Raw genomic sequence first — 20,741 nt, forward strand, 5'->3', positions numbered from 1 at the left:
GTTTACTTACTATAGACACTTGCGGTGGTTCCCACAGATGGGTGTTTATGCTTCGAGTAAGACTTAGGCTAGGGTTTTAGAGGGTGTATATTGATCTCAGTAGGTCCATTTCAGTATTGTAGTTGAAAATTGGGGGAAAAGATGTTTGTTAGAATAAGGAAGTCCATCAACGCAACATAAACAAGGCCAGTTCTGTCTAGTTCCTTTTGTTTCTTCCTGTTTGTTAAAAGTTAGTAATTTTGTTTATTTGCTTGAACTATCTGGGCATCTGCATAATTTGTTTTTTTGTGTTTTCCCCTCCTTCACACAGGAACGAAATAATTGTCTGACAGACTTGAGAGCTCTGAGTGTCAGTCATACTGATTTGGCGCATTGAGATTCTTGGACAGAAGCTAGCTAATACTTTGTGAATAAAGAAGCACTGAGACCTTCAAAGCTTTGGTTCCTCATCATTATGTATAGGAACACCTAGTTTGCATATTTTTATTTTTGTTTTTCAGTGGACTGCTGTTTTTACTTCTCTAAATAGGGACAATTTTAAACACAGCATTAGTGGGTATTTTCTTCTAAAGGAAAACTATATAGGTGTATATTGCTCATTGCACTGCTCCCATTCATGCTACTTATGTTTTCTTTAATAGGTCTGAGAATTACAGCAGCCAAAAAATTGTAAAAATATGAACATATTTAAAGCATACCAAAATGCAAAGATGTTTGAAAATGCGAGCAAAATGAAATGTATAGCAATAAATATATACAGTGCTGGAGAAAAGGATAAATTATTTGCGTTACCGTGTAAGTTCAAATTGAGCACACTGCATTGGAGGGGATTTCTATTGCACCACTGATTATTTAGATGTCAAAAACCTTAGCTGGCAAAACGGCACTTAGACTTGGCTTACTTAACCACTAGATTGAGCTGTTAAATTCTGTAAAAGAGACGGTTGGGGTTACATTATATATAGATAGCATGAATAGCAATACCTGTGACCATAACTTCGATACTTGTTGATGTAGGTCTTAGGGCACAATAATCAATGGAGATAGGTCAGTCCACGTTGATCAGAACAAACGGAAAATGTTTTGACCTTTATCTTGTATGGTTGAAGGATACTGAAGTGCTGGACTGTAGCTGTCCCAGAGCAGCTGCTGTTGCTCTTAGGGAAACACCAAGCCTCAGGTTGACTTTCTTGCTTGTCCACTGGAATTCACAGTCCCATTCTCTGTACGCTGAAAGCGCTCCAACATTTCCTTACGCTGATCCCAAATCCTGCCGTTCTCCGTAATAGCTGATGACAGCAGAAGCAGGCAACTGCACGCTGGGCTGTTACACGGTGGAGTAGCTGCTGTGCAAAGGACCACTCAGATCTTAAGGGCCCCAGAGGACGCACTAGATGGCCATCAGCGGCAAGCAACTTGTTTGACCACACATCCATGTTAAGTCTACTTACGGTTAATATATATGCTGTCTGTATAAAGGACTGCTGCTGGAACTAAGTATGTATGTTTTAAGTATTTTATAGACACTAGTATTTCCTTTTGCTTTTCTGTAAAGCTTGTAATTTTGTTCATCTTTTGTAAAAAGTCATATTCATGTGAAGCGGATGAGAAAGTAAAACAAGTGTAAAAATGTATTTGTGGTCATAGTTGTGAGTTGGAAAATGCAGAACAACATTAACTTTGGGAAAAGCTGGAATATTCGTTCAAGGTTAGCACCAAGTGAAGGAGATAAACAAGTTTTAGAGTTTGAACAGGCTGTGAAGAGTCATTAGAATTAGTACTTCTTAGAAGTATTTGACTGGTTTTGCATCTGGTTTTAAGTTGTTACAGTAACTGGTGCAAAAAGTTGTATATGTAATGCACTTGACTATGTTTACCAGGAGGTACCTTATTAGCATCTCTTCAAAGAAAGTTGCATATGGTATACCTGCTATAAAGACAGTTTAGAAATGGTGAGATACGATGCTGCTAATTTGTAGAAGTTTAGCACAGAGCAGTGCAACTCATTAGTGGTCTTGAGCAAGAACAAGTTGTTGCTCTGTTATCTTAACAGTATATACTCATATAAAGTAGACTCTTGAGTTTTAATCTTTTATTAAAGAGCTTAATATAAAAATATATAATATATATACCTTTTTCCCCCTAAAGCAAAATGTGTTATATGTACCCACTGGTGAATTTGGTTCTCTGCACGAAGCCAGCCTGAGCTGGCTTTGTAGGAGGAACCGTACGTACACCAGGCTGTCAGGCTGCGCGGGGAGACGCCAGAACCGCCGCAGCTGCTGACTCCTCTGGCAGCCTGCAGTAGCGTCACCTGTCCCTTTGGCAGCACCATGAGAAGCCCTGACTGCACGTAGCCCTGTATTACGGTCACCTTGGTTCACAGCAGCACGATGCTGCTGCTATAGGAGTGGCTCAGCGGGCCTTGTAACACTGTTCTGTAGAGTTAAACGCTTCACTTGGAGAGGTTTATAAAAGTCTCACTTACTTTTCTTCAAAAAAAAAAAAAAGCTGCTTGGACACAACTGAGTTTGGTAATAAGGAATGATTTAAAAAAATATATTGAGTATTTTCAAACACATTCATCTTTAAAGGATTTTTTTTGCAGCCTCGGGGGGAGAAAAAGAAAAAGGAACTTGTTTAAATAGAAATACTTATAGAAATACTTAGCCATGGTGATGGTTAAATGTGCGTAAAGCTTCTAAAATGCAAGACCATACTGAGTGGATTTTCTCATTTAGGATTTCAAATAGCCCTTACTGTTGGTGGCATTACCAGTACTGTGCTTTTAAGTGTTTTAAACCCTTACATTTTAAAGTTTGTTGGAAGATAAATCTGAACTGTTGAGCTACAGCTTATTAAACAGTTATTACATTTAAAAGATTTTTTTTTTCAGTGAAGAAACCCAAATTTCAAGAATTCTCTAATCCATAGGTCCCCAAGAATGATGGCCAAGTACTTACTAATAACCTTATAGCTTAGAGCCAGTGTGCTGTTTGCAGTTTGAGAGAAACCTTTAAAGTTCAAAAACAAACTTAAGGTCAACCTTTCTTGTGTTCAATCACAAACTAACTTCTGTCATGACCTGGCTTGTGTACGTTGCAATTTCCGGTGGGCTTCTCACTTTGCCTTTATGGAAGATTTTCTCTCTGAATTTCCTCTGTTTCAGTTGTAGCTAACGGTCTGCATAAAGTACAAGACCAAAAAACCTGACTGCATAATTCATGGGTGTCTTCAGTGACAAACTAAATCAACAGCTCTGATGAAACTGAAAATTAAAAATCTTTAGAACTGACAGACATCTTGTTAGGAGAACTGCAGCCTTGGCAGTACCAGCTTGTTCTTAATCTGGTCTGGTTTTCTTTGTTCCGAATTGTAAAGGTGACATTTCAAAGAGGTTACAAAAACTTCAGGCTATTCCAGTTCCTCTAGGTTCTCCTGTTATCAGTGGTTAGTTCTGAGGTGTACGGTTGGTGAGTTGCATCTAGGAAGAATCACACGCAGATTGTTACTGGTACAAAGGTGCCTGTTGCCCTTTATCTATCTGGTTGTGCACCATACTTCAGCAATATAGGCAGTACTTGTTCGTGAGTTTTGATCTTGCTAAATATTATTGTAAAATGTAACTGATAATTCCCTCCTCTTTGAGAGGAGTAACTGAGCTACTGCTGTCATGTCTGTGCTTGTAGTACAGCACAGAGCAGTTAAACAATGGAAAAGACAATGGGGCCCATTCGAGTTTGTATCTTTCCTTAAAACGAACCAAACCCCCCCCCAACCTTCTTGAATGGTAGTAAATTAAATTTGTTTTTTACATTGAGAAAATTGCACTTAAAATGTACTGTTTGAATCCAGTAATTTTGAAAATGGCGTGGTTCTGTTGTAAATATACAGTAATAGAGGTGTGCAGTGCTTCATCAAAAGCGTGTTTACAGTACTTTGAGGAGTGCAAGTTAGTTTAGTTTTGTTCCATAGGTCATGTGTTTTGTCTGAAAGCTGCTAAGAGAATGGCATTTTGGTAATGTCCGCCTGTACTTAGAGAATAAACGTGATGTGATACTGTGAAGTCTACGGTTTCCTTGTAGCAACTTTACCTTGTCACATAGAAATATTCATATAAACATTGGCTCTTTTTCCTTGTTTTTTTAGTGGTTTGCAATTGAGGGAGATTTTGAACATTTACCTTTGATTTTCTCTTTTCAAACCTTTCACAATAGTCTCTATACACTGAATAGTCAAGGTCAGTAGTGTTTTGTTTGTTTTTAAAAAGGGGGAAGCTCACAGCAGTAAACCAGAAATGAAAAACAATGCCACCCCACCTAACTGAGTTTGAAAGACGAGTTTTTTGAGAGAGAGCTTATGCCTATAGGGAAGTTGCAAAACTTGTCTATACTCTGTGTTTTAGTTATGGCTGCTTAGAGAACCATAGCTGAAGCTCATTTAGTACTTCAGCTACATCAAAAAGCTCAAAGGTGCTCTAAAGGCTGTGCTGGCACATGATAAAGTCAGAGATTAAAATTGTATACAGCATGGAATAAGCACAGTCAAATAGTTTCAAAAGGAGCAAGCCTTAGGCTCCCTATATTCACCAGATTTGCTGGAGTTGCAGTTCATGGATGGAAAGCTATTGGGTTTTTAGTTTTAATTACGTAGAACCATAATACTGTAATACTCTACACAGCAAGGTATTTCACCCAGATGAGTTCTATGCAATCAGCAATGGCATTTTGTTTTCTAGGACATGATTTAAACAAAACAAACACAAGCAACAAAACCAGGTAATTATTTTTAATGTCAATTTATCCTTCTTGAGGAAATTGGTGGTTTTTTTGTTTGTTTTTTTAGATCTGTGGATTTCATATTTGATTAAAAACTTTAACATGCTAAGATTGGCTTTAAGATGCTGCATTTTGCTCTCCATGTGTACTTAGTTTGTTACAGCTGTGGAAGAAATCCACTTCAGAGTGCACCTGTTTGTGTTACCCCATAATAAATGTTATTTGTAACAAATAGTAGCAATTCACCGTAATTTCACGAGGAAGCTTCTGATGAGATTGTTTAATGTGTTTTACTACATGTTTTGTTAATGCATCAGTTGTGTAAATTTATCTTTGCAGAGCACTAATTAACTTGGTTTTAATTCTACTTTTCAAAAGCAATCTGTTTCCAGAACTCTGTGTTTCTTCTGAAAAAGGTCTCTCTAAATACATCACAGAGCTGTAGATTAATTTGAAGCTGTTTAAAATTTCTCACATGTCATTTAACATTTCTTTTCAAAGTGTAGAAATTGAAATATTTGAAAACAGTCTTACAGGGTAAAGATGAGTGTACTTCTAGAATGTAAATCTTCTTTGTAAAAAAAATTAGTTCAATTTTTCCTGTATAGAAACAAATCTCAGTTGTGAAATCCAAAGATGAATAAAGCTGTATAAAGGGAAGGTTCTTAAATTGCATTTATTAAAACTCGTGTGGTTTGACACTTAAAGCCTTGAACGGGGCAGATGCTTCTCCAGATAACTTGGTATGTCCAGTCTTTGCACCCCAGAGCTGTAGTGATGCAAGAACAGCATTCTAGATTTCAGAGGCTGGTAGTAAGTGAAACTGATGAAAGGGGGAGAAACTGCAGATGAAGATGCAACCTCAGCTGGTGGCTGACTGAGTAAACTGAGGTCAGTCACATTTCAGCGGTGTTTTGTACGTGACTGGGAGCTAGGAAACTCCCTGCACCGTATTATAACTCAGAGTTAAAACTGCAGCTGGAGAGCCAGATGAGAACCAACATGGGCAATGACAGGAACATTTGGTCAGGTAAGATGTTATTTAAATCAGTTGATAACGTGTTCTTCCAAGTAAACTGGGACTTAAATTACAGCAGCACCTGTGGTTATCTAATGTCTCCTTGCTGTGGGCAGTCAGGTTGCAAATAAAGTTATCAAAATATCATAACGTCTATCAACCTCCTCTGAATGTTGTTGTACAGGGAGGCAGGCTCATTGGGTAGGGGTAGGCTGATTCCTGTTAATCAGTTACATCCAGGTGGGGCTTTAAAAAAAAAAATATTACAAGAGGATAAGCATTGTACCAGTCAAAGTCCCTGTCACAGGTAAAGAGGAATGGGAGAGAATTTTAGTGTTACCTATGCTGCGTGGAACATAAGGGCTTGAAGACTGAGAAGAACTCAGTTTTTTCCTTCAATTGAGTACACATAGACTTAAAATCTTCATGGTTGGATTTTATTTTAAAAAGAAAAAAAAAAAGAATAGTCACGTCCAAATACACGTAATGATTTCTTTAAAATAGAGCTTTAAAGCCAACTTGCTATATCATTGCACAAGGTCCCCTGAGGTGACTGCAGGGATGTCAGAAGAACACAAAGCAACATTATTCTACTTTGTGTTTCCTTTGTTTAGCTCCAAGGTTTGAGTGTAAAGGGAGAACAAAAGGTGCTCATCTACCTAAAGACAGAACTGAGAAATGTAACTACACCAGAAAGAGCCAGGACTCTGTAACATGACAGACACCGCTCCTGTTTAGGAACCTGGGGAAGCAGGGAGTTGGGGGGGGGGGGGGGGTTGGTGGGGTTATCTGTTTAAAAGCTTAACAAGGACAATACAAGTGGGCATCAACCACTGATCACAGCACACACCCACCTAACATAGGCAGAGTAAGGTTTAAAGCCTCTGGAAATTGTGGATGAATAACTTGATCAGGCTTTCTTTGGCCCTGAATGCAGTGATGACAAGAAAAAGCAGCCATCATAGCAGTAGGCTTGAGGCCAGCAGAAAAAAAGATGTGATAAATAGTACAAAGATGCAGAGAAAAACATGTAAGGCTCTAACAAACTCCTCTGAAAAAAGTAGTAGAGGAGCTAATACAGGTGGAAGAATTGATGCAGAAGATAATCGAGAATGTTCCCTCTATCCAGCAAAACAGAGAAGTGCAGAGAATCAGGAAGAACAAGAACTCAGCTGAGACTGTGTGGTTACCATGCAGTTTGAGATAGGGGAAAACAGAACGAGGGGATTTGGGTGTGTAGTTTGTTGTTATTTTTTAAGTGGAAGAGGTTAACTAGGCTTCTGCTATGAGGGGAGGGAATTGGAAAGGAGTGGAAAAGAACCATTTCCAAATTATCTGCAGACGTTTCCTCAAAGGCAGATATGCCTACACAGTGCAAAAAAGAGTACAATTTTAGTTCTTGCAATAAGATGTTAAAATCAGGTAACTTTCTGGTACTTTTTAATATCAGGATTAAAAATTTTTTTTTTCTAAAAAAGGACAGCTGCTTTGTGATAGTGGCTATTTCTAAGATTCTGCTGATAGAACAGCTGTGTGTGCTTAATGGCAGCATGAGGACTAGAAACCCCAGTAAATGTACCCAAATATAAAAAGCCCTTCTCACACCATAAAAAATGCATAATGTGTTGCCATATCACCTTTCATGGTGTTCAGCATCGATTCCCTCACCAAGGAAGAATTTCATCTTATTAATGGTCCTTCCTGAAGCAAAGCAGTTTCAATACAATTTTGGAGCAGGATGTTTTAACATACAAATGACTTACTTTATTCCTTTCACACCTTCCAATTCTACCGTATAGCAGCAAAAGGATGGAGGTAGATGAGGAGCAAAAGCCACTCTTAAAGTCCTCACATTTCCAGTGTGGTGAAACACCGCTCCAGACGACTGTTCGCGTTGTGATACTCGGCTGACCATCAGTCTCATTAGCAGTTGATTTGCCCAGGTTATTCCAAGTGCTGGAGAGACTCTGTTATCCACTGAACTATAAAGGAAGCATTACAGATTTTTGCAGGTATGAATTTAATAGGGGATATCTTTGCTTCTTCTAACATAATTTTGTTACAACAGAAGCCATCTACTGTTTGCTACATTTCAAGCTGTACCTCTTCAAAAATGGAGATCCCAGGGTGTACTCACAGTACTATACACTCGGTTCTCTCTCTAACAAGGTGACAGTTGGAAGGGATGTGCTTTTATACAGTCACTCTTCCAACTACAGTCATGTATACTTGCCTTTTGTGATGGATTCTCTCTTGTGGCATGAAAATATTAGGAAAATGTTTGAACTTAAGTATTTGAGCTGTGGAACTGTTGGCACTGAATTCCATTAGAAGTTATATTTAGAAACATTAGTAGATACCCTGCACATATTACTTTCAACCCAAAGCTTAAAACAGGTTGTTTGCTTGCTTGTTTCCTGGAGAAATTGCAACCTCCCCAGTAAAAGAATTACAAGATAGGTAGAAATTCAGCCTTACTTTTGCTCTGTGTCAGTTCCTCAAACTGGAGGACATAATTAACTTCTCACAAAAACACATTTATGTAGCTCCTACCTCATCTAATAAATGAAATTTACCATTAGGATTCAAACAATAAATATGTATGTTTGAATCTCGTTAATATCTTGGTGTCAAAAAATAGTCATAATTTTTTTTCCATAAGCAACAAAAAAACAAGCCACAAGGGTTTGGTTGCTGTGTTTTTCAGAGCAGACAGAAAATGCACTTGATTATATCAATAAAAAGATGCAAAAATTTTCTCGTGCTAGCAAGCACACACCAGCCATTAACTCCAGGGAATCTGTTCTTTAACTTGCTGATTAGGGTTTACTACATAACTGTGTGTGATGGTTTCTTCTACTGTAGGGCACAATAGCTATTACTGATCTCTAGGAAATACAGCACTGCTGGGTAAATAAATGCACCGCTGCTCTTAATGCGCACTGGTAGCTGGTACTGGGGTTACAGGAAAATACAGCGGTTAAACGCTGCCCTGTACGACGCTGTTACGTCCCCCTGCCGATGACTTACCCACAGCCACACTGAGCAGCTTCCGACTCACCCACTGCATCCGTCACCTAGAGCGAAACGACAGTGGTTGAGGTTGACCCGTAGGCATGCGTTTGATTTTAGCAATCAGCAGGGCAGGGAACAAAGCCACCAACATTCAACATATTGATCAACCATATTGATATGATTTAATATGAGTCAACATATTGGTTTACAGATCATATATTACGACAAGTTAGACCCTTACTCTTCCAAGGCAAGCTAGAAGAGAGTTATGCTAGCTACAGCTTATATTAGTTTAACTACTAATTTTTTTTTCAATTTATTAAAAAAAAAGTACAAAACATCTGTCCTTGCTTAATGGAGCAGTTTGCTTTTGACCACAACCTAGTGACAAAATCCACACCTCTTGATTCCCTATACTGTCTTTTAGTGTCATGATTCTTCAACACAAGTTCCTCAGAAAACACAGCAAATTAAGCTATAGGTACTTCTTTTCTGTATATAATGTACAGAAAGGATTACTTTACAAATCCTCTTCAATATTATAGTCACAGTTTATTTCTGTAACTACAGACCTGACCTATTGAATCATCCTCTGTGTACTCTAAAATAGAGTCCAGACGCTAATATGGTATCGTACTAATCTGAACCTCCTCTAGTCAAGAGCTTGAGTTTATTTCTTTTTCTGCACAGAACAAAGATTTTTATGCCTTATCCATGAGGTTTTCTTTTATAGCTAGACTCAGTCGTGAGTTTGTATGTTGTCGTGTTTTTTTTTTTTTAATTGTATAAAAAGCCAGTTTCCCCATATTGCTTAGCATTCGAGTTACAGCTGATTCAGAGGCTAAACACAAAGGAATTTGAGGCTGTATCTTTTTTTGGTTCAAGTCAGCTTGCTTGCGTTCTGACGTTTTAGTAATCTCTGCAGTTACACAGAACCACTGAGCTATACAAAACTGCAGCAAAGTCCCTGGCATTTCACCCTCTCCTGAACACACAGAATATAACCGTGCTTGCAGAGCTCCAACAGCAAGCCACGGGGTGACAGCATTTGAAGCCAGCATACGAAAGAATTCTCTTACTTCTGTTGGGTGCCTTGTACAGTTGCTGTACATACCCATTTTTTTTTTAGCTTTAATGGAAGTCTCCTTTGAGAGCATTAACAGTCTATAAAAGCTTAATATTCCTAACTTTTGAAAAAGTTAAAAATTACTAGTTTAAAGTACAACTATTTACAGAAAACAAAGTTTTAATCAGTTATTAAGACTCACCTGACTCTTAAACACAATAGCAAGAAATCTGCCCACACAGATGTACACACACATACAGAGCAACTAATTATGAAATGGTCCCCACACAACGAGAAGCAATTCTGATGTCATACCTGATTAATGCACACAACCGGAGTGCTGAATCTAGTGCTTAAACTGTGAAGCTGTGCTCCGAACATCTGCAAATATCGAGCCTTCAAAACAGAATCTGAAGCTCCAAATTCGCATCGAAACAGCGCAGCAATAGAGTCAATGACCACCAACCGCACCATGCCTCGTTTGAGCAGCAGGGAAATCCTTCTAGTAATACAATTGCGGAAGGTGTCCTACCCCAAAATACAAACAGACGGCATTAAAAAGGTTCCAATAACTCTACTTGTAAAATCAAGATGATAGCTACAGATCTCATCACTGAAATGCAAGCTGATGGAGGTTCTAATCACAAAATGAGTTTGTGGGTCCTCAAGTCTCACTAGTAACTATTTTTAACACATGCGATTTTATGTAATAAAAAAAATAGAGACTTGCTGGTCATGCATAATGTTCTGCAGTTATTTGCAGCTCTGATTTAAAGTATGTACAGACATGTCAAAATTTCGAGAATGCAATAATACAATCCTGAGCAATTCCTGTTTTGCAGCATGGTTCTCACTGAGAACTCCAGACTAGCATTAAATATTCAAAACAGAAGTTAGAGACTATGCTGCCGTTCCACTAGAGACATTGAAAAATATAGCTGCTACATCAAATCCATATTAAGAGTTTTATTAATATGAGTATCTGTGACCTACATCATCCCCTTTTTATTAAAAAGTTTAATTAATTGAATATTTTGAAGTCACCAGGCATTTAAGTTGCAGGAAGTTTAACTAGCAAATATTCCGTGGGGTACAATGTATACTTTATGTATACTGGCACACACATACACACACAAACAGAATCTCTAAATAGCGATAGATGAACTACAATAATCTATTGGGCAGTTGTTTCACTTAGCAGTGAGTGCAGTGCTTTACTTTTCAGACAGATCTGCATACTACTGTAGGATGAGTCTCTCCTTTTAACAATAATGTACTCTACAGCTTTCAGAAATTACAGTAAGAACCTTAGTTAAGGTTTCCAATGAAAGGTACACGGAAAAGGTAGCTTAGCTTCTGCCCAGAAGTAAGTGGCAAGTATATTACAGCAGCGTACAGAATCTTCTTTCACTTACAAACTAGTAATAAAAAACTCCACCAATTGGAATGTTTCAACAAGTGCTACTTTCAAGCCTTACAGAAGACAGAACTTTCAATGGTTTGTCAATAAGCAGCATATTCATGGCCACTCAAGAAAAGAAGCGGCACTTAAATATGGTTTCTACATGGCAAGAATGCAGTACGTTTTTCTTCCAAGTTTACTGTGATGTCTAGCTGGGAGAGAAGGGCAAGACAGCTGCACTGCAGTTATGCTGTGCCACTACTTATTCCGGGCACCACTTTTTGCATTCTTCCCTTCCACCTGTTTACTTTTCATTTTACTAACTCTGGTGTGATATTACAAGTTACTCAGAACACACACCACCTTCTGCATATTTATTTATATGGTGCCTCCAAACTCAGTGATGATCTCTCCAGCAGCTGCAATGAAATTATATCCTGATTTTGGCTGGGATAGAGTTGATTCTCTTTGTAGAGACTCATATGATGCTATATTTTGGCATTATGATGAAAATAGTGGTGATAACACACCAGTGTTTTGGTTGCTGCCAAGCAGCGCTTACACAAAGTCAAGGACTTTTCTACTTCTCACACTGCCCTGCCAGCAAGTGAGCTGGGGGTGCACAAGAAGCTGGGAACACACAGAGCCAGGACATTTGACCCTAATTGGCCAAAGGGATGTTCCATCACTTCTTTACTTCTTAAAAAATAAAAATTAAATATATATACATATATATATTTCTCTTACTAAACTGCCTTTATCTCAGCCCATGAGTTTTCTAACTTTTGCCCTTCCACTTCCCCTGTACAGTGGGGGAAGAGCAGCTGCATGGCACTTAGTTGCTTGTCAGGGATAAACCACAACAAACTAGAATCGATACCTTTACCACATAATAAACATACCTTGTGAAAACCCACCATGTGATTCATTATATGAAATACTAGTACTTATTTTTAAATATCTTTCACAATAAAACATTGTAATAGACAGTTCTTTAACATTAACTGCAGAGATTAAGAATTATTCATTATAGATCTTAGTTCACTTGTAGCCTTTTGAAAGGTCTCCTGCACTAAAAAAACTCCTGTGCTTACTGGATTGTAGCGTTATAATCACGTATTTGCAATCTCTGCTACTACTTACTAGGTCTGCTGCATGCTCGACGAAGATATTGTTTCCAAATCTGATCTTCTGTATGACTTCAGGTGGAACATCTGCACGCAGCTTATGCTGTTGATCTATGAGTTGTTGCAAACGCTTACTTGGGAACGCATCTTCTGTACAGACGTAGACAGCTCCTATAATGAAGGAAACGACCTCTGTTATTACAGCAGGGCTTTTACAGACAGCTTTCCCAACAGCACAAAAATAAAATAATGAATTACGCACTCAAAAGTGGTTGCCAGGTGCTTTTTTGGTGCCTGCTGACACAACTGAACTTTTGTACTCTCCAGTAATCCACTAGGTGACACTTTTTGCACAGCAGCTGAACGCCTGCCTCCCTAACTTGGGTGACTAGGAGCATCATAATTTATCCAACCCACAAATAAGAGTAACACTGCATGGCCTGCCTTAGACCAGTACTCTGCTTACTTTCATTCATTCTTTTAAACTTTCTTGGCTTCAAATTTACATACGGAGGGGCACTTACTGCCATAATTTGTTAACCATTTTAAAGAGGATCACTCACCCAAACTCATTCCAATTAACTCTTCTTAAAAATGGTACACTAGATAAAAAAACATTAAATTTCAATAACATTACTGTGACTGATGTCTGTATTTTTACTGTGGTTTCTGGTTAACAAGGATGCATTATTGCAGAGAAAATTAACCATACGCATCAAATATGATGGGGAAAGAAAATAAATGTGCAATATTGTCTTAATAAAATTATTGCCATTACTGCAGAAAGAGCCAGAACTATCTGAAAACAGCTGAAAATCATAGTTACACCTAAAGATTAAGTCTTTTTTAAGAAACAGGATGAGCTCAGGACTGGACCATGGAAAAATCAATGGTTACATTATCAAAAAAATATTTTGCTGATATAACACTGGATATTGAATTCTAAGAATCTTTTATATAAAGCAACGATGAGCACAAGGCTAATTTTCTTTAGGACTAAACTTGCTTCTTCAGCTCAGTTCTCCCCAACCCGTCCATAAATTCTTGTACAAATCACTGCAGCTCCTGCACTCCAAACCAGACTTTCAGTTTCACCATTTCTAAAAAGCTAGGAAGTAAAAACAAACTTCTAATCACAGATTTGGCATTACGTGTATCCAACATCAGTGTTTGCTCAAACAAGCCAATTATGGCTTGCAACATTTAAGTTACAAAACTGAAAATCATTAAGGTGCAAATTCAAAACCAGCAAACAAACGAAAATAACGAAAACCCTCCAAGATATGCAGCTGCCTTAAGCACGTGTGGTTCTGAATTTCATGCTAACAAAAGCTGTGCTAACTTGTGCTGAGATATCTTAAGGCTACAAGAGTTTGTGAAGTAAAACATTCTGGACTTCTCCTTTCTTATTCACAGCTGACTACCTTTAGCACAACACTGCCTGATTCTGAAAGACAGTGATTTCTTTACCACAAATAATGGCTTGCAGTGAGAGCATCTGCCTTTTAAAAATCAGATCTGCCTTAAGCATTGCGTCCTTTGTGCTCTCTTCGGTTTACTTCAAAATGAAGGAATGTTTGTCACTTCAGACTTTGTCTTTTTTTTTTTTTTTTTCAAATGCAGGTTTGTATTTCTAGATAGATCAATGCTCCGTTGTTTAAATAACAGTATTTCAACCCAGTTATTGCAACATTCAACGTTTCTAAACAGAAAACTTGAGAAACTTGCTGAAAAAATACATTTTTCCAAAATTAACTCATCTGAAGACAAAGAAATGTGAGATTCTGCTGAAGACCTTTGCAAGTGATTTCAGTACAGTAATAAGAACAGTGATACGAATAAATGCAGGGTAAAAGCAAAATATAAAACCATCCAACCAATCCTACTGTATTACAAACACATGCACAGTTGTATCCCAGTTTCACATTCGTATATGATTAAGAAGTAAATCAAGGCAAGCAAGGTAATCCTACTGCCATAATACCTGTAAGCAAAAATGAACAGCTGGAGAAGCAAGTATCTGGTCCCCTCTGCTCCACTGGTCCAGCAACCTAGATTTAAAATTCCTGGTCAATAGATACACTCCGTCCTCTTCTTAAAATCACAACAGCAATTTTAAAAATGAGGTAAGCACATTTATTCTTTTTTTTTTTTTTTTAATTAAGCACTTGTAAAAAAGATCATTATTTCTTTTTAAGAACAGCTCTACTTTGGTCACCTGCTAAACTTCTACTCTGCAGCAACACTTCTCTGACATCACTTAAATTTACCATTGTAGATATTATATTCTGAGAACATAATTGGTCCACTAGTGATTTTTCCAAAATATACACAGGGACAACCTTACTCTTTTTCCTGAAATATGCTAATTTCAGAAAACAATAATGTAATTTTCATCTTGAGCTTTAAGAGAATTAAGTTGCACAAAATATGCAAGCTGAACTTTGTCTTGGCTTCAAATTAGAGTTTCACAATAAAATGGAAGTAGCTCTCTTTCCTGCTGGACCTTTATCAAGGCTCTTCAGCTTCACATTTGAGCTCTTCAGCTTGTGACACAATGAAACCGTTGATTAACAAGAATATACACCGGTGCATTAGAAATACAGGAGGTGCTTCACAGCAGTGTAACAAGGGCTAGAAGAAACTGACAAATAACTAAAATAATTAAACATGGTATTAAGGACTGGTGCCTACTCATGTCTCCAAAGCACTTAATAATATTCACATATCTTTAATGATAGGTGAATCGTCATAACCGAAATAAATGAGGAGACTAGTACAACACAGACAGAAAGGCCCATGGCAGCGTGCTATTTACAGCTTATTAGGAAGCTGTCGACACTAACAGCAACTCAAGAGTTATATTTATCACTTTTGAGGAGGGAGCTGGGAGATACTTAAGAAATCAGTCATCCTCGGTGATCACATAAGCATCTTTTCTTATGTCTCTACAATAACTGAACAGAAACTAGCTATTTTATCAGATCTTAGTGATTTACTAGTATTTAGGTAGATAAAAGTGTTATATTTATTGTTGGCCAAAACAAACAAAAAATTCACATCCCAAAAAAACAAAGAAAAAGCACCAAAAACCCCACCATAAAAAATGGCAAGTGATCATCAGATAATGGAAGAATTTTCAGTCCTATGAGCATAATCTGCCATGCCACAAACAAGCTTTGCTAATAAGAATCAGCAGCAAGCATTTCCTTTTCCATTCCAGAATTCTAATATAGGTACGCACGTCACATTATATTCATGTATTGCTCATGAATATGGACATATTAAATAAATTCAGCCAACGTGCAATAGACTGTAACTGACATTCTTAGCACAGCAGAAAGATGGCCTGGAGGCAAAGGATGTCCTAATTTCATGGTTTACTGCCAACCTTCTAGAGCTGAGAATTGTAAACAAGATTAGCACCAAGTCAAAGGTAGGAAATACATGGCAAATCCATACTGTCTAAAGGAATGTATTTCAACATTTTCACCTAAGAGAAGGAAAGTTTCTAGCGCTGAAAAAAAACCCACAAACACACACACAAAAAACAACCAACCACCACCACCAATTTTAAACGATTAGCTAAGTTTTATCACCAAGTTAAATGTCCTATAGGTAGAGCCAAACCTCTCTGATGGTTAATAAACGTTTTTTTCATCCTCAAATTTCCTACAGAATAAAACTGCCCCCTACTTTATTTAACATAACCTTTCATTTCCTGTATTCCACATAAGAAGCCCAACACATTCCACAGTTACAGACTGCAGAGAAATCAAGGTTTTGTTCTCTAAGTGCTGTGCAAACAGCATCTTCTTCTAAGACCTTGCAGTCTAAGATATGGCAAGATACAACACTGAGTGAAAAACTGCAAGAATTAGGATACCACTGCTCTAGCACTCCAACTCCTGCAACTGGATATTTCTGCCTTCTGTACCTTGCCCACCTCCAAAATTTGGCAATTCTCAACAAGCCATATCGAATTTGTCTCAGTTGAACATGTAAAAAACTTTTAAAAACTACAAAGCCTGAAGAGAGCAATTCACGTTTTGCTGCTGCTGTTTACAATCTAAAAGCCTGACAAGAGTAATTACCTTTTACCAAATTACAACTTTGGAAAATTAGATGAAACCTTGGATTCTCCAAGTAGTAATTACCTTCTGATCATACTGAAACACAAACTAAAAGGCTCTAATTTGATTGAAGAATGCCCACAATACAGTGCTCTTAAGAATCTTCTACCCACCACAGAGTTCTATGCAACACCTTTTAACTCGGTATCTTTTTCCTTCACTTTGAAGTATTCTGATTTCACAAAAGAGTTCAATAAACCCAATAAATTAATAATCATACTGTGATTGTGTTTGAGAATCTTAAATTGAATGTTAATAGATCTGCTCTGATGTACTATGACGATGATCTGCTATCCTGCAGCTCCTACTTAGGAACGTCAAAAAAAAAAAAAAAGAACAGGTCACATTCAGTACCTTCGTTTTAAATTTTCTTAATGCACACATACTAGGGTTTAACTGATAGATTCAAAACTTTAGGAAGCTCTTCCAAAACGCTCTGGTTCTCTCACAGGACCTTTGATATGATGGCCATCCTATCCTATCTTCCATGAAACATTTAGGAGCAGGCAGATGGGGAACACAGACACAATGAAGCAATCATAACAGCACCAAATGCTACTGTGCACAAGAAAAATCAAGCAACTTCAAACACAAATAACGAAGGATTTGCCATTTAATAGCCCTGCGAGGAACATTCTAGAGACTAGAGTGCCACCTTTTTCTGTACTCTCTTTAGTTTGCTCCTTTCTTTCAACATAAACAGGGAGAAATCCTGGGGCATAAATAGAAATCTGTTTGCATTCATACGATCTGCAGCAGTTAGCAGCAACACAGGAAGGAATTGAACAGAATATGTTTGCTTCTGTTCTGATTGATTAACTTAAAGCAAACTAATATAAGCCAAAGGCTAATTTCTGCTCTTTAAGCAATATAATTTGGACATTCCATGATTTTTCCATGTGGGTGAATACGTTACAAGAAATTAAGTTTCCCCACAACAAATGACAGAACTGCCAAATTAAACCCAGTGCTGCATGGAAGCATGAGCAAGATCACTGCTAAAACCCACCTAAGGCAGCCTACCAGGACAGTGAATTCTCAGAAGTCACACAGATCTCCCCCTTTCTAAGGCAAAACATAATACTAAAAGCAAATATTATAAATTAGATCAATGTGATAAAGATGGTTAAAAAATAATAAAAAATACACCTACTTACTTTTGCCAAAATAGGAAAATGGCAGCTACAAACAATACTTTCTTCAACTAGTTTTCCATCTGTTTTACTCTGTTAAACACTTTAATCATTGTTATTAGATTAAGTATTTTCCAGAATTTGAAACTATCTGCTAACGAATGTACGCTGTATACCTGAAATGTTTGTGGAAAATTATCTGACCGGCTGTTTTGCTGTGGTTGTTACCTGAGGAGTCAATAAGTACTTACTACAGTGACACTTTTCTTAAGCTGTCTGCATGTGTGTTTAGTTCTACCCGCAGTGGCATGTAGATAAACAACAGACAACAGTAATTCTGTATTAAATTACGTTGTGATGCAGGGCGTGGGCACTGCATGCTCTTCTCTCTGTGATGCTGCATTACTAACCAGCTTACAACTAATGTTATGGCAGAAGGGGAAGACACTCACTGAACATGCACATTTACCTCAATACACAGATGACATTCTTGAAGACAGTATTTTCCTCCAAATGGCAAATTAATCAGTATTTACATTTCAGTACTTACCAGACTCTAATCCACCATAGTTGTAAGGATACTGCACACAAAGGCACAGCTGCAAACTAATTTGAGTCTTCCCAGCAGAACTTTCTCCAGCAAGTTCTGTGATTCCCACTAAAGGGATGCCACCTTTTAACAAGTTATCTAGTACTGAACATCCCAGGCTTAGCTTCTGGTGTTGGGAGGCAAAATGATCCTTATCTTGGTAGAGCTGAAGTGCTGCAGAGTTTTTCAATGATTTTTAAAAAATAGAGAAAGAAAAGAAAATTTCATTTAGTATCTTTCTAACTCACTATGATACAACATAGATGCTGACCCTGTATAGCAGGTTTGTATCTACAAGGGATGCTTTGTTGGCGGAAGGATTTTCTAATTCAGCCTGGTCTCCCCTGCAAAACCTACTAACGAAATGCCTCTTCAAAAACTGGAAATTTACACTGAGCCCTTTTCTCTCCTAGAACTTTTTTCCTTCATCTGTCTCGAAGGAGTGTCTCCGGAAAACTATATTCCAGGAAAATCTTGCCAGCAAGGTTCAGGCAGACCAATTATGGAAAGAAAAAGCTATAGCAGGCTATGAAACAGTGTAGCAAGCATCTGGCCAAGGCATACAGGTATACCTTGATCACAAGAAAATAGATTCTCAGTACAGTGCAGCCATGAAGCACTTGTATAGGAAGAGCTATCTGATCCTGCTTAGTTCGGAATGACGTGTTCTTATCAAATCAGTTTATATAGTTTATAAGATACCATATAAGCTTTTTCATAGTCTTAGCACAAAAGGAAAATATTGAAAGAGAGGGAGAGAAAAATAAAATCTCGTGATCCTATAACCAAGTTTTCCAGACTAGAGAATTATTTTGTTCTGTTTTGAAAAGGCTTGATTACAAAGAATGACTGATACAATTCCATCTATCTCAGGGTCTCACAGAGGCTGTCCTTAGGGTAATTAAATAATTTACTACAGCATAACTAAAACACTGACCTTCTCATTTTCAGAATCATATTGTGTCAGCAAGGACCTAAAACCATATCTTCTCCCAGTGACAGTATTTTAAGACTTAAAAAGAACATTATTTGTATTGACTGTATTACCTGTAAGCATACAATTTCTCCTGAGCATGTGAGAGACTGTTTTCAGCAGACACTCTATATCTGCACTGGATAATTTCATCAGTCTTTGCAAATCTGCTCCGGAAAGATTTAAAACTTCTTTTATTGATTTTATGTCAGCTGAAATTAGAGGAATTTTTATAAATACTTTCCATTGCTTTACAGTCATGCACACAAGAAAGAGTTTTGCAGCTTTCCACTACTCATTTCCTTAAAGTTTATCTACATTGCATTGGCGTAAGCTGGGCAGGCAACGTTTACTTGGACTGGCTCAAAACACACCACAAAATTGTTTGGAAAACGATTTTTGGAGCATGGGTAGAAACCATCACTTGTGGTTACTCAGGAAGGTTGTTTATGAAATATTTAATTACAGTTCCAAAATGTTAGCAAACATCTCCACGCTTACACCCACAAGCACACAGTTATGCACAACTCAGACACTGCACCACAGGCCTGGCCAGGCACGGGCAAGCTGCGTTACCTTTCTTAAGGGCAGCGACCACCTTGGGGTTCAGGTCCAGCTGGTCCCAGTCCATCTCCTGCGACAGCACTGGGGGGAACACAGCACCAGGAAATTAATTAATTGTATTAATTATATTCATTATATTCAGATTAATGAATTATATTCAGGCGATTAGTTACAATATTTTTATTTTTTTAATCAGATCTACATGCAATAAGTGTGATTCAACGTGAGGTTTTGTAGGCACGTTCTTTTTTATTTCTTTATATTATTTCTTATATTTATTTTTATTTCTTCTTTATTTATCAGTTATTTCAGACAAGTAACAAGGACTTGGAACAGCAGTCCTCTCAGACGCTGTTAAGGAGTTTAACTCTCTAACTCGCAGGGACAAACCCACCGTTAAGCACTGACAGCCCCTAACGAGCCCAACACCCGCTGCAAATGGCCGCCCCCCCCCCGCACTACCTCAGCGCCCCTCAGGGCCACCTCAGCCCACCCCCGGCCGCACCGCGGCCCCCCCCCGCCACAGCCACCGCAGCCAATGGGCGAGCGGCCCGCCCGCAGCGTCACCTGTTACCAGCCTGGCCGAGCCCCTCGCCGCTCAGCGCAGCCAATGGCGGGGCGCGGTTCAGAGGGAGGGCGGGGCGCGGCACAAGGGCGGGGCTCTACCGCCGGGCTGGGAGGGGAGCGGCGGAGAAGAGCGGCGCTCGGCGGCGGCCACCCGAGCCCAGCCGAGCCCAGCCGAGCAGAGCCGAACCCACCCCGCCCGTCCCGCTCGCTGATTGGCTGCCGAGCTTACCTCGAGCGCGGAAGGCGGGGAAGCGGCCGAAGCGTGCCCACCCTTCATTTCCGGGTTGCGAGCCCGGCCGTTCCTCCTGCGCATGCGCCTCGAGCTCCCACAGGAGCGTGCAAGAAACCCCGCCCCATCCCCACCCCTCGAGCGACA

The 20,741-nt window shown here is 38.7% G+C and overlaps 2 protein-coding genes across 10 annotated transcripts in view; one reads left to right on the forward strand and one right to left on the reverse strand.

Annotated features, from left to right (window-relative positions):
• The window catches only part of KLC1 (kinesin light chain 1), a 50,385-nt gene extending 44,947 nt beyond the window's left edge, over nt 1-5,438 (forward strand). For all 5 annotated transcript variants that reach the window (XM_048069876.2, XM_066998411.1, XM_066998412.1 and 2 more), the window contains one exon: nt 311-5,438. In XM_048069876.2, the coding sequence (XP_047925833.1) occupies nt 311-376 (66 nt within the window). In that variant the 3' untranslated portion in view covers nt 377-5,438. The remainder of the gene's footprint in view (nt 1-310) is intronic.
• On the reverse strand, nt 483-20,730 carry XRCC3 (X-ray repair cross complementing 3). Of its 5 annotated transcripts, none has more exons than XM_048069869.2 (8): nt 20,595-20,729; nt 19,811-19,879; nt 19,309-19,446; nt 18,223-18,435; nt 12,423-12,577; nt 10,193-10,405; nt 8,827-8,873; nt 483-7,778 (listed from the first exon to the last, which is right to left on the reverse strand). In XM_048069869.2, exons 2-8 carry the CDS (start codon nt 19,863-19,865, stop codon nt 7,556-7,558), a joined length of 1,044 nt encoding a protein of 347 aa, XP_047925826.2. In that variant the 5' UTR covers nt 19,866-19,879; nt 20,595-20,729; the 3' UTR covers nt 483-7,555. The 5 variants fall into 5 exon arrangements, with proteins under 5 accessions (XP_047925826.2, XP_047925828.2, XP_047925829.2 ...); XM_048069871.2 differs by lacking the exon at nt 20,595-20,729 and adding an exon at nt 20,366-20,544; XM_048069872.2 differs by lacking the exon at nt 20,595-20,729 and adding an exon at nt 20,261-20,287.
• Between the last annotated feature and the right edge of the window lie 11 nt (nt 20,731-20,741).

The sequence above is a fragment of the Anser cygnoides genome, chromosome 5 (assembly GCF_040182565.1).
Source record: "Anser cygnoides isolate HZ-2024a breed goose chromosome 5, Taihu_goose_T2T_genome, whole genome shotgun sequence".
Taxonomy (NCBI): domain Eukaryota; kingdom Metazoa; phylum Chordata; class Aves; order Anseriformes; family Anatidae; genus Anser; species Anser cygnoides.